General features: G+C 39.3%; 1 protein-coding gene across 1 annotated transcript in view; it reads right to left on the bottom strand.

The window, feature by feature from the left end:
* Nucleotides 1–12,551: 12,551 nt before the first annotated feature.
* Dnah5 (dynein axonemal heavy chain 5) overlaps nucleotides 12,552–13,565 on the bottom strand; it is a 249,501-nt gene continuing 248,487 nt past the window's right edge. The window contains exon 79 of the mRNA XM_031360281.1: nucleotides 12,552–13,398. Within this exon, the coding sequence (XP_031216141.1) occupies nucleotides 13,247–13,398 (152 nt within the window). The 3' untranslated portion in view covers nucleotides 12,552–13,246. The remainder of the gene's footprint in view (nucleotides 13,399–13,565) is intronic.

The raw sequence follows: 13,565 nt of genomic DNA, 5'->3' as shown, positions 1-13,565 counted from the left end.
AGCAGGTAACCCGAAAGTTGAACTTTCATCAGAATTTTCTGTATACACATTTACTAGTTAGGAAAATGCAGGAGCCACTCTCAAACTGTTCTCATCAACGGGGTTCCCAGAACTCTTAATTAAATCCACATAATCGGATCTTTATCTGTGTCAGTTTGGTGGGAGAAAGTCGCAAGCAGCATTCCACTGAGTTTCTCCAAGGTCTTCTGAGTGAAGACAAAGCAGTCTGCTGTCCTAGTGAGCCATATTGTTCATTGTGTATGCAGTGGGCTCACTGTTCTCTGCCTTAGCACACATACACATGTCTGTATGAAGTCACTCATCTGATGTTTTGTTTCAGATATGGAGATGCAGGGTGTGGGGCAGTAGGCAGTTCTGACAGCCTGAGTCCAGTAGAGCTGCCACCTCAGAACCCCAGAGACCCACAGAGCAGAGTAAATTTGTTCACAAGGGACAGTAGGCGTTCAGTGATAGTTCCTGAGACGATGGCTCAGATTTCTGCCCAAATCCCTCACAGCTGCCCCTGCAGGAGATGTGTGCACTATCAGTCAGACAATGCCCCAAGCTCCCAGCATTCTAGCTGGACCCTATCCCCAGTCATCTGACCACAAGCCAGGCACGCCACGCCCCATACAATAAAAGGGGCGGTTTGCCCCCTCCTCTCTCTCTTGCTCTCTCACTCTCTTACTCTTACTCTCTCTTGCTCTTTGTTCTGCTCTCTTACTCTTTACTCTCACTCTCCCACTCTTGCTCTCTCTCTCCTCTCTGCTCTTTGTTCTCTTCTCTTGCTTTCCTTATCTCCTTTTTTTCTCTCTCTCTTCTTCTTCTCCTTTTCTTCCTTTACTTAACCAGCATATTTTCTCCATCCTACAATAAAATAACTCATTTATACATTGCCTCCTTTTTAACTAATGCACCGTGCAGCAACAGGCCAGCACCAGGGAGAGCAGAGCGAGACCCGGGCCTCAGCAGCAGGCCCTGCCTGTGGAACAACAGCAGAGAAGAGCTAGGTTACTCCAAACTACCTATTCCCTCCATGGTGGATGTTGATTAGTTTATTGATATAGTAATCAATAGTATTGGTTAGCATAAACTTTAAGTTGATTATCTCAGTTCTGGCTGGTGTAATGGGTTATCCTGACTGCTCTTTCCAAGTTGGTTTAAGTAGACTATGGAAGGAAGGGACTCATTAGTGAGATCTTTTAAAGGTTCCCCAGATTACTCTGATGCACAGCTCAAATAAAAAACCATTATGCTTTAAAAAACTGTCATTTTATAATAAAATAACAGAGTTGTTTTAACATAATAGAGTTATGCTAAGTATATACTTAGTATAACAGGGTTATACTAAGTTGTACTTAGTATCTGGTTGCCATTGTTTCACATCTCCTTCCCACCACCTTGGGTATGAGCACTAGTTTGCGAATGCAATGGTCAACTTCACTAATTAAGTTGCACAAAAGAGTTACTTCTGGATGATCATCAGCAACAACATCAGCCCTGAATGCCCTAGTCTTGTAATCGTCTAACTGTAGATGTTTCGGACTGTTCTTTGAAATCTAATTACAAACACACTCCACTCCAAAACAAAAACAAAAACAAAAACAAAAACAACAACAACAACAACAAACGAAGACAAAGGAAGCCTAGACTGGAATTGGTTCACAGACTTCAAGAGAAATAATACTCATATCTGAGTGGCTTAGTACATTCAAACTGCTGAAACAAAGCCTAAGTATCTTATTCAAAATAACTTATATTCCTTGAGCTCTGGAGGCTAAAGTGTCTAAGATCAAAGTAGCGAATGTATTGCCTGCTAAGAGTCCCCTGGCTGGTTCACAGATGGTGAGTTCTCTGTGTTCTCAAGTAGAAGTAGCAAGAAGTCTTTTCCAGAAGCTCATTCATCTTCTTCATGCAGACTCTATCTGTCTGACTTCAAAGCTTTCTGAGTACCCCACTCTAGTCATATCAACATACGACCTCAGGATACAAACAGGCAGACAACAGCACTACTGATCATCGAGGGTGCCTCCTAAAGACACACGATGGTAGAAATCTGCCCTCTTTTTATGAATATACAAATAGAATTGTAACAGGTAGGGTGAAAGGAGTTCACTCTGGTGAGGCACACCTTTGCCCTGCGCCTTCGTTGCTTGAGTATATCATGGAATGCCTAGAGTAACCTACATCTTCTAGGAAACCACCATGGCACTGAACCTGGGAAAGGAAATAGTAGAAGTGGGGAAAAGAGCATCTTCCCAGAACAGAGCTAGGAAGTCTTGAAGTAAGAGTGTAGAGCAAGTGTCTTTTCTTTTCCCATAGAAAATTAGTAGTTTTGTAGCCAGTGATTATTGTCATGATTACATATGGAATTTCTTAAAATTAACAGAGCCCTGTTGAGTAGGTTGAGAGCCAAAATAATGAGCTCACTAAAGAGAGCCACTGGGCCAGAAAGCTCCTGACAAAGGAATGACAATGGGTAACAATATATTTCCTGAGTGATGCTCACTTTGGGCATTCTTCCACTTTGCAGCCACATTTTACTAATCTCAGTTTCTAGCTGAGAAGGAATCAATCAGCGCTTTCTTCTGTAGTCTCCATGGTGGTTAATCTTGGTTGACAGCTTGACTGCATCTAGAATGAACTATAACAGAAGGTCCTGTGAAGAGCTCTCTTAATCAGATTATTTGGAACAGAAAGACCTACCCTAAACCTGGGTAGCACCTTCTGATGGCGGCCCACAGAAAATGGACATGAGAGAAGGGAATGGCTTTTATCTGCTTGCCCTCACACTCACTGTCAACCCATCTATCCCACTGCTGCAACCAGTCTCCCCTGAAATCAGAACCAATTTCTTTGGAATTGCAACACAGACTAATGATTTGCAGTGCTTTAGGTGCCATAGCTCTGCTTCAGCACCAGACTGGAATAGCTGAGACAATCATCCTAGCGGACTGAACAACTACCCGATTCTCAGACTCTCCACTGTGAGACATCCAGGATTGGACTGCCCAGACTACAACTGGGAAGCTAATCTAATCAATCCTTTTAATATATGTTTATTCTATTAGTTCTGTTCCTTTTGAGAACCCTGAGTGATATAGTCTTGTGTGTGAGGTATACATCTCTCTATTTGTATTTATTTTATTAGAATTAGTTACTATTATTGTTGTTGCTCTTGTCAGCATCACACTGTATAGGCACTATAGACTAGGATGTCCTTAAAACCCACCAAGACCCACATGTCTCTGACTCCTGAGGTCTGGGATTTAAAGCCTGTACTACCATGCTCAGCTGAGTTTTCCCTTTAACTTGTGGTTAAATGTCAATGATAATCTCCAATCAAGCCTCTGGATTAATCATCTTCCTCACTAAGATGATGCTACAGCACAAGTTCTGACTATTTCTTGTTGAGCAGATGATTAGTGTGAATCAAGAACATTGGATCATGGGTCTCCTCAAATCTGGACATATGTCTAAATTCACAGTATTTCTTCAAGATACTGTCATCTAAAACTTTTGGTGCTCAGAATTTATCTAAAATGACAATGAGGAAAAAGAAATGATGCTAACAGAAAGATGTCTGAGAAATCTTTAGCCTGAAAGGCTTGCTGAGGTCTGCATAAACTCTAATCTGTAAAGACTAATTGAAATCTGCATACCACCCAGCCTGCAGTTGCTTTCTGGGGTCTGTATAACCCTGATATATAGCTGAAAATCTAGAAGTACCCCAGTCCCAAGGATCACCTTAAAACGTCTTTCCAGAGCAGTGGCCCATGGTTCCAAAGAGAACTGGTAGAGTATTATTTTTCAAGGTAGCATTATGTACTGTAGGCTATGTGCACATCTCTGGTCTTGTTTCTTCTATAAGAAGTACTGTTTCAAATTATGAATTTGCTGGTATGAAACAATATGGCTAAGTATATTTAGTAGCCAAATAATATATCATTCTCTCCTACTATTCTCTTAAAGAACTCCTCATGTTTTTAAAATGGAAGATTTACTTTTTAAAACTACACTAATTGCCTTGTGTGTGCATTGTAAGGCATTAATTTTGGAACCTATTTTGGGTCTAAAACATGTTTTAGCACTATCATGTTTACATATAATTTCAAGCATACCAACATTTGCAGAAGTCTAAAGAAATGGGTTTCCAACAATTCTGTGAAAGTTAATCAAGATCAATGGAGTATCAACACTAACAAAAATAAATGAAGTCAAAGTTATGAAAGGTTCTCATTCCTGATTGTCTAGGACTATTGCTATTATACCTACAGAAGACTTTGACAGAAACTTAACCTTAGAAAAGACCACCATAACCTCATACAAAATTAATTCAGCAAGGATGTCTGTCCACCAGCTCTCTACCAAGTCTCTGACACTTTACTTCTTAGTGACTCGCTCAAAATGCTTTATGTACTCCAGTTCATTTTTGTCTTTATAAAAAATCTACCTCGTAGCCGGGCGTGGTGGCGCACGTCTTTAATCCCAGCACTTGGGAGGCAGAGGCAGGCGGATTTCTGAGTTCGAGGCCAGCCTGGTCTACAGAGTGAGTTCCAGGACAGCCAGGACTACACGGAGAAACCCTGTCTCGAAAAACCAAGAAAAAAAAAAAAAATCTACCTCGCCTCAACCTTTTTTAGGTATGGTTAAAAATACAACCACTATGGCACAATACAACCATTTCTATTGTTAACCTGGCAATCCATACTGCAAGAACTTAGAAAAGCTCTCACTATTTCACATCCATCCCAAACTTATCAGTGAAGTCCTTAGCCAGGTAATATCAATATTGGCCAATAGAATATTCCTTAGTCTCTCAGTATGGAGAAAATAGAATAAAAAAACAATGAATAGAAATAAAACAGAGAAAACTAGAGGAAAATATATGGACACACTACATAATGTCCCAGTTAACGCTCAACTGTCAGACTTCTAATACCAATAACAATGTTTTTGTTTCCTTAGATTGATATTCAACTTACCTTGATAATCTTTTTGGAGCCCCTTATTTTCATCACTTATGAATCTTTGGTATCAGTTGTATAATGTATCAGAAAGTATAAAATGTGAACAAATAATTTACTATGTTCCCAAACTACTAAAAACATTTTGAGTACTCACTAGAACAGCAAAAATTCCCTGAAGCATATAAACACTTTGCAAATGATAAAACACTGAGATGTTTCAGAAGGTCTTTTTAAAAGTGTCCTGGGCTTTGCTTTATCTATTTGCATAAATAAATTATAGGGGGATACACCAGAGCTGACTGCATTGAGGAAGGTGAAATTTTGGAATGAATGTTAACCTGTGCTTGGCCACAAAGAGGAGTTTCAATATTTATTCCCAGCACAGGTTGATTCATAATCTTTCCTGGAGTCCTCACTCCATTGTTTTCCAGGTATTTTCTTCAGTATTCTTCAACACATTTAAGCTTCCTTTCCTCTCAGCTACGTCAAATGCACACTCTATGTGGCCTTATTAAAACTGACTTTTTTAAACATGTATTTCTGCATATACATATGCTGTGTCTACACATATACATACATGTACACATATTGATTCTTAAGTAGCTCATCTTTCTTTACATCACTTTGTAGGCTATAGTTTTGGAAAACTATGTAATTTTGACTTTTTAATGTTGCAGTCAGTTTCCACCAAATAAAAGTTCTTGACATTAGTAAGCTGAAAGTTTCTCATAAGGTATAGAGGTGTATGTCTGTTTTATAGCAGCCGGTAGCATCTTGGTGGGTTCCTGTTTTCTTTTTGCTCCTTTGTGCAGTTTTTTTCTTCTCCTTCAATCATGAAGTAGTCAAATCAGCTTGTTCACATGCAAAGAACACATTGTTCTCTTGTAAAACAAAAAAACAAAAAACAAAAAAAAACCTTTGAAAACTCCTATCATAGAAGGGATCAAGTACTAGAGCCTTATCCTGACTCAAACTCTCCTACAGTCAACTGCATGTGCCAATGTGACAGATACATTGGGCCACGGGGTGATCAGATATTTGCTCAAATGTTATTTTGTGTTTTCCCTTCAATGTGTTTTTGCATGAGTTTAACATTTGAACATTGTGTGTGCATACAAATGATTTTCCCTCTTCAGTATGGTGAGGGCATATCAAATCAACTTCAGGAGTGAACAGAGTTAAAACTGACTCTTAACCAAAGAAAACTTAATTGGCTTTCCAAGTAAGTCTGTTTGGAAGAACATTTGATATGAATTATTTGCATATTACCCTAAGCAAAGAAATAAAGAGCAGTATTGCAGCAATCATAAAACATTACTGGGGCAGAGCAAGCACCGTGCTATACAGTGTGTCTTGATTCTGCCCACAAGATGCCCAGCAAGGTGCAGTGATGTATTGCACAATGAAAAATACCATTTGGCATGCTAATTAAAGAGAGGACAAGACATTTGGTTCTGTTCCCACCCAACATAAACTTGGAAACAATTAAGCATGATTATAAATCCAGAACCTTGGAAAACTAAATTGAGCCCTAAATCAGGGAGTCCCTAAAGATTACAGGAAAGGGATAGTTATTAGCCAGACTCAAAGTATATGTCTGAGTGTTCCAAAGGAAGGTAGCTGTCTAATAAGACTTCAGATTAAATTCTGTATGGCACTGACATGACAATATCAGATCACCATACTTTGTCATTTGAAAATACCACATTCCAGAAGATAAGACATGCCCTGCTTTGTACTTGCCAGTCAGTCAGTCATTCTGCCATGAACCATATACACAGTTCCTAAAAGCCATCTTTGGATGATCATTTGAAGAATTATGAAATCAACCTCAGTCTCTCCATCTGCCAGAGATATAGCGATATGCTTAACAAGAAAACTGTACCAGTGTCCGAGGAAATTTGAAGACACCATTCTTCTGTTAATGTCACTCACACCAGACATGTCCTTCCCCACTGCCAGTTCCTTCTTTCCCACACCATCTCTTTGTAGATAGATGCATGGAGAAAAAGAGTCTGTCTCTACTGCTGCTCAGCTGTCATTTTAGACTCATGGCTTCTCAGATCAGAACCGATAAAATCTCAAAGGTATAGATTATAAACCACACTTTCTACTTTGGCATCAGTAACAATAAGTTTATGTGCAACAGAAAACAGTCTCACCATTGAAGATAGCTGAAAGTATGTTTATAGATGCAGTTCTTACATCAAATAATGTATGTGGTTCTAGAGCTGACCTTGACAACTTCTCTACCTTCCTCCTTCTGAGTGAGTTATGGACAGATGATGAGTACCAACTAGACACAGTCCGTGCCAACCAATAGAATACAATGCTAAGAACTCAGGAATGAAGCCAGATCTTTTCTGTTTCAAAACTTCATCTGTTGATTTTTCAAACCATTTATCCAATCTGTAGGACTATATTATGAATATAAACAAAACATTATTCTGATGTGTTGCCAGTGGTCAAAAAAGTAAATAGTTTCAACATGTATTTTAAATTCACTTCTAATACCTTCAGAAGGTATTAGAAGTAGATATATAGAAGAACATAAGTAGATATATGAAGAACATATATAACTTTTCTAAAAATTTTCATGGCACTACATCTTTGCCATTATGTGCTCACTTCTAGTTTTGTGTTAAACTGAAATTTTGAATAAATGTTCATTGATAATAACATTTTTGGTGCTGTGCAATCTTGAAGCTGCTTAGGTATGGAATGTTTGGTTGTCTCATTACATCTTTCTCAAGAATCATTATCTAGCACTCCTCTTCCCCAAATCTTAGAAACCTGATTCCCATCAGCTACACATCTGTTGCTGCACCTGCCAAAACAAGGTGTGATCTGTCATAGGCATAGCAGCCCTCTGCTGCCCTCTACTCCAAGCCAGCTGTTCCTGGCAGTACCCTGCCTCACAGATTCACAGTATCCCTTTAGGGAGTATCCTAGTTAGCTTTTCTGTTGTTATGATAAAACAATGACCAAAAACAGCTCTGGGAGGAAAATGGGGTTTATTTCCATTTAAAAGTTACATTCTCTCAGAGGGAGGCCAAGGCAATAACTGAAGCAGAGCCTATGCTTACTGGCTTGCTTTTCTTTTATTTTTTTTAATTTATTTTTTATTAGATATTTTCTTTATTTACATGTCATATGATATCTGCTTTCCTGATTTCCCCTCCAAAAAAAAAAAAAAAAAAAAAAACCAACTTCCTGGCCCTGGCATTCCCCCTCCACTGGGACATAGAACCTTCACAGGGCCAAGGGCCTCCCCTCCTATTGATGATCAACTTGGCCATCCTCTGTTACACATATGCTGCTGGAGCCATGAGTCCCATCATGTGTACTCTTTGGTTGGTGGTTTAGTCCCTGGGAGCTCTGAGGGTACTAGTTAGTTCATGTTGCTGTTCATCCTTAGGGGCTGCAAACCCTTCAGCTCCTTAGGTCCTTTCTCTAGCTCCTTCACTGGGGACCCTGTGCTCAGTCCAATGGATGGCTGTGAGCCTCTACTTCTGTATTAGTGGGGTACTGTCAGAGCCTCTCGGGAGACAGCTGACTCCATTTCATAAATAACCCAGACCCAGCAGTGCAGAAGTGGAACTGCTCACAACGGGGCTAGTAACCAATCATTACTAAGGAAAGTGCTTCTATAGGCATGTCCACAGGCCAATCAGATGGAGGTATTTTCTCAATGAAGGTTTCATCTAGCTTGTGTCAGGTCAACAAAGAGCAATAAGCACGAGCAGCAAGAGGGTAGTCCTAGCACTTACGGGTCTAAGCTGCTTCCATTTCTCCCCTTGAGATCAAACTTCAGATGTCACCTCCTCAAATCTATCATTCCCTCTGTCTTAGTTACATTTTTATTGCTGTGATAAGGCACTACGGCCAGGACAACTTGAGGAAGAGTTTGTTTGGGGTTTACAGTCCACAACCCCTTACTCCTGTGCCCTTCATGTGTTGTGCCCAGATTTCAGGGTCCCCAAAGACCACCAGGAGTCCAAATTCATATGCAAAAGCAAAGAGCTTTTATTCAAGCTTAAGCTCAGACCACCACCCCCCCCAAAGACTCCTCCAACAATGCAGTGGACCTGTGCTGAAAACCCTGTATCTCAGTTAGGCAGGGATTTTTATACGAGTTTGAGCAGCAAATGGGAGTCTCCAGCAAGGCAGTTGCCTTATTTGGTCAGAGGTATCTTAGCACATGGGGACAGATCAGTGATGACTTCAGCCAGCTTGAGCAGTTCACCTATAACCTCTGGAATTGTAGGCACTTTTCCTCAGTTCCCTGATTGGCCTGGGCCCAGGACAGTCTCTTCCTGGAATTGTTTGTGGTATTTCTATTAACCAGAGTTCCGACTGGGGACAAGCAAGCTCAAGATGGAGTCGGCTTACAAATCAGCTGTGTTTCTCACATGACTCTGAGCCCAGAACCATGTGGCTTATGCTGCCTTGTGGGATGGAAACAGATCCCCTCCTTGAACTACATTCACATAGTCTTTCATTTGTTGTGGCTCTTTAGGAATAGGCAATTATTAGATAATTCATTAGACCTTTTTCCACAAGTTATGACTAGCTAGCTGGGTAGGGTCCACCCTGCAAGAACCCTCCTTTTATTCCATTTTGCATCAGATCTCCCTTATTTCTTTCAGCATAAGCCTTGGGCTCCACCAGTATAGTTTTGGATGCTCTTCTCCTCCACAAATTGTGCATTTTCCCCTGCTCACTCTTTTTATTGTAGATCTGCATAAGCACAGTTACTAACAACCAAAAAAAAAGAAAGTCAATATTGGGTTTTCTAAAAAATCTACCCTGCAAGTGAAATTAGTAAAACACTTTAAATTAGCCTCTGGTAGATTTTGAGGACTAAGGAAGAAAACAACCACATTCTTTGCCAAACTATCCCAAGAGTTGTATCTAGTCTGGTTACTAGAGTTATTCCCTTCTGAACCTTCTTGAGCTGGGCCTCTATAGTCTATATGGTTCTCAGCACTACTATCTTCCTGCTTCCTGCTTGGGTGATCTATTAAGGCCTGCTTATAGCATTAAACCACTTTCCCAGTCCAAACTCCCAAAGTCTACACATTCTTCAAAAACAAAAACAGAACACAATACAGTCAGGCTTGTCATAGCAACAACCCACTCCATGGTTTCAACATCTGTCTTAGTTACTTCCCTATCACTGTGATAACTGTAATCATTGCCATAACCAAGACAACCTACAGAAGCAAGAGTTTACTGGAGATTTGCAGTTTCAGAGAGTTAGAGTCTGTGACCATCTTGGCAGGGAGCATAGCAACAGGCAGACAGGCATTACACTACAACAGTAACTGAGAGCTTGCATCCTGATTCAAAAACGGGAAGCAGAAAATTAATTGGTAATGACATGGACCTTTGAAACCCACCTCCAGAGACACTCCTCCAACAAGATCACACGATTTAATCCCCCCACTTCAAAACATTCTACCAACTGAGGACCAGGTATTCAAATATGAGTCTATGGGAGCCATTCTGACTCACACTACTACATGGCCCACTCATGAAAGGTCAGTCACTGGAGGCAAGCAGCACCCCTGGATAGAGATGATGCTCAGGATTACACAGCTCTTCTTTGTCTCCTAATGGGGGCATTATCTCCCTAACTCTAGGTTTCTTTACTTTTCATCAATATCACCTATAGAGGAAGTTCAGAGAAGTTATTCTGTAGAACTATACATATGCCTCTGAATGAAAGTGTGCTTTAGGAAGAAAGCCTTATCTTATGTCTCAACTCTAAAAGGATCAAGAAAGAGCTGTTAACATAGGAGATAAAGAGAACCAGGGAAGAACTCAGGAAGAATGGCATGGGGGGATGCACATCAGACAAGCAAGAACACATGGCTGCTATCCAGCTTACAGGAGCACTGCAGTTATATTCTGTATGCTCAGTTAAAAACAAATGGTGAGTTTGAGGACACACAACTCCATGGAGATCACTTGCCTAGCATGCCTAAGATACTAAGTCCAAACCAACAATACAAAACAAAAATGTAAAAAAAGGAATATGATGGTGTCACATGTACTTTACTCACCCTTGATATAATGAGAATTCTGCCAGCCTTTGCTAATCATTTCTGTGTTATCCAGTATTTTCCTACACAGCTCTTATCTTACAATCTTGATATCATATTTTATATACTCTACATATGTCATGATTCCCTCTCTAAAATTGAGATTATATATAATTGCATGCCTAAATAATTGCTTCTTTTCTGAATCTACACCTGTGACATCCATTGTATCATCAGAGAAGCAGAGAACCCAGTACGTAGGTACTGTAAAATAAATACAATTTCAGTAACTCAGCAGTGATACATATGGGAAGGAAAGCCCATCATTCCACAGTGACACGAGCCCAATCGAGTAGTTTATACTGCATCCTAGGTTGTCTGTAGACTCAGTCATTTTTTTCTCCCTCAGAATGTTGATCACTTTCCATCAGCAGGAAGAGATCGGATGGAACCAGAATGGCCAAGAAGAAACAAGTCTTGCGCCTCATCCTAGTTTCACAACTACCTTAAGTTCATTTCTAACATTTTATAATTGTTTGTATTGTGTCCTTTTCTACTTGGTGTCTCTGAAACTTGCAAATCTATACTAACAGGTTGTACTATAAAGTTATATGAATTATACATTTTCAAATTTGATAGACTAGTTCTGACAGCATTCTTTCTAGGTTCCCAATTGCAATTATTCTCTTTCAAAAAAAACAATAAACAATCACAATTTAGCCATTTACTAACAATCTTTTATTAATTTGCATCCCATTCTAATTTTTATTAACTGTTCTTAAGAATGAAACAATCAGCAATAATTCTCAAGGATCGACCTGTATATATACAAGAGAAGCAATTTAAATGGGAGCAGTACTGCCTAGGATCAGTAGGAGTCACACTAACTAAGCAGGTATAATGAGCACAAAGTAACAATGCTGATCACAGACCTGTATTTGGTGGAGAACAGACATCCTCCCTACCCACAGGATACGTAGAAGACCCTACAGAAGAAACTACAGCTAATCAGACCTACAGCTTAATGGTAATTCTAATCATAGTGCTGATTACATTTTCTAGTCAATACATAGTAGGTGAAGCAGGTCATTCTTAACTAAAACTTACAACAAAATAAATGATGAATTTCCTACTTAATAAAAACCCCTTTGGATTTCCCCCACACTCCTTATAGAGCTTTGATCATCTCTATTCTTCTAGCTACTGTATTTTAAATTGCTGTTTTTAGTTTCTTATATTATTATTTAATTTTTGTCCACATTCAGACTCATTTTATAGCGATAAGTGCAGAGAGATCAATACTTTGTAAATGGTATGTTTCACTTATTAGTATATTTGTTGTTTCTTTGAAGGAACTCTCCTGTACCACATTTCATAGTTGTCTAATACCTCCTGGTTTCTGCTAGCATAGCTTTACAGTTGAGCATCTGGAGCAGGTCCATTTATTTCCTTTATTAAACACAACACTATATATAAAATTTGCCTTCAGTGTGTTTACCCCCTTGGTATACAGCAATAAGGATCTAAGCCTGTGGGTGGTTTTTATGTTTATTTCTCTGTTTAAATGCCTTTACAGTAAGATTGGATCAATTTACATTGTTCTAATGATCTCTGAGTACATTATTGGTCCAGACTCTGCACTTTTTATAAGACATCAATCAGGATCTTCATATTAATTATAAGCATCACTGAATGTTGCACTACATGTTTACACTCCAAGTTCACTTGAGTTGCCTTTGTACAATCTTAACCCATCTTCTCTTTCCTGTTGTTTTGTAAAATTAATTAGCTGCTTGAAGCCTTAGATATAAGTCTCCTGACCTGGTCAAAAAGCTAAAGGTAACAGAAACAAAATTCAAACAGTTTCCCATGTTTCTTTAGAGAACCTAGCTGCTGCCAGAACCACATTAACAGACAAACAATCTCTTGGAGTCAATAGCATCCATTTAACATAGACTTCAGATAGAAAGAAAGGAAAATAGATCATTAGAGATTTGATGCCCACAATTCGTTCAGAGGTTGTTAACTATGTTTTTAAATCATAAGTATTTTTTTAAACAAATGCAGGAGTCAATCACCAATAACAAAACATGTAAAATGCAGCTAAGGGTCCAAGAAAGTGTATGGGGCTGTGTCACGTCATTCATTGCATACAACACAGCCTGACTTGTGTATGTCCAGCATGGACAGAGAAACAAAGATTTAAATACTTTGGATTGTGTGTTTCTGTTACTTGACATCACAGAGAAGGGCAACCCCACGGAGAACCCAGTGTTCAGGGGCCTGGGCTGTCTTGAGGTCCACAGCAGCAATGTAGTTCAAGTCTGTTCGAACTGGCTTCTTGTAGATGGGACAGCAGTACAAGCGAGGATCTCTTGCAGCTACAAAACACGATTTACAGCAGGAAAGAAGTTTATAAATTTTTTTTAAGATTTTTTTCATTAGATGTTTTCTTTATTTATAATATCTCCTTTCCCAGGTTCCCCTCCAAAAGAAAAAAAGAATAAAAGAAAATAAGATAAAATTAAAACAAAACAAAAACTAAAAC

Source organism: Mastomys coucha, unplaced genomic scaffold, assembly GCF_008632895.1.
Source record: "Mastomys coucha isolate ucsf_1 unplaced genomic scaffold, UCSF_Mcou_1 pScaffold8, whole genome shotgun sequence".
Taxonomy (NCBI): domain Eukaryota; kingdom Metazoa; phylum Chordata; class Mammalia; order Rodentia; family Muridae; genus Mastomys; species Mastomys coucha.
Note: the sequence above shows the minus strand (reverse complement) of the source record. Positions and strands in the feature narration are given on the sequence as shown.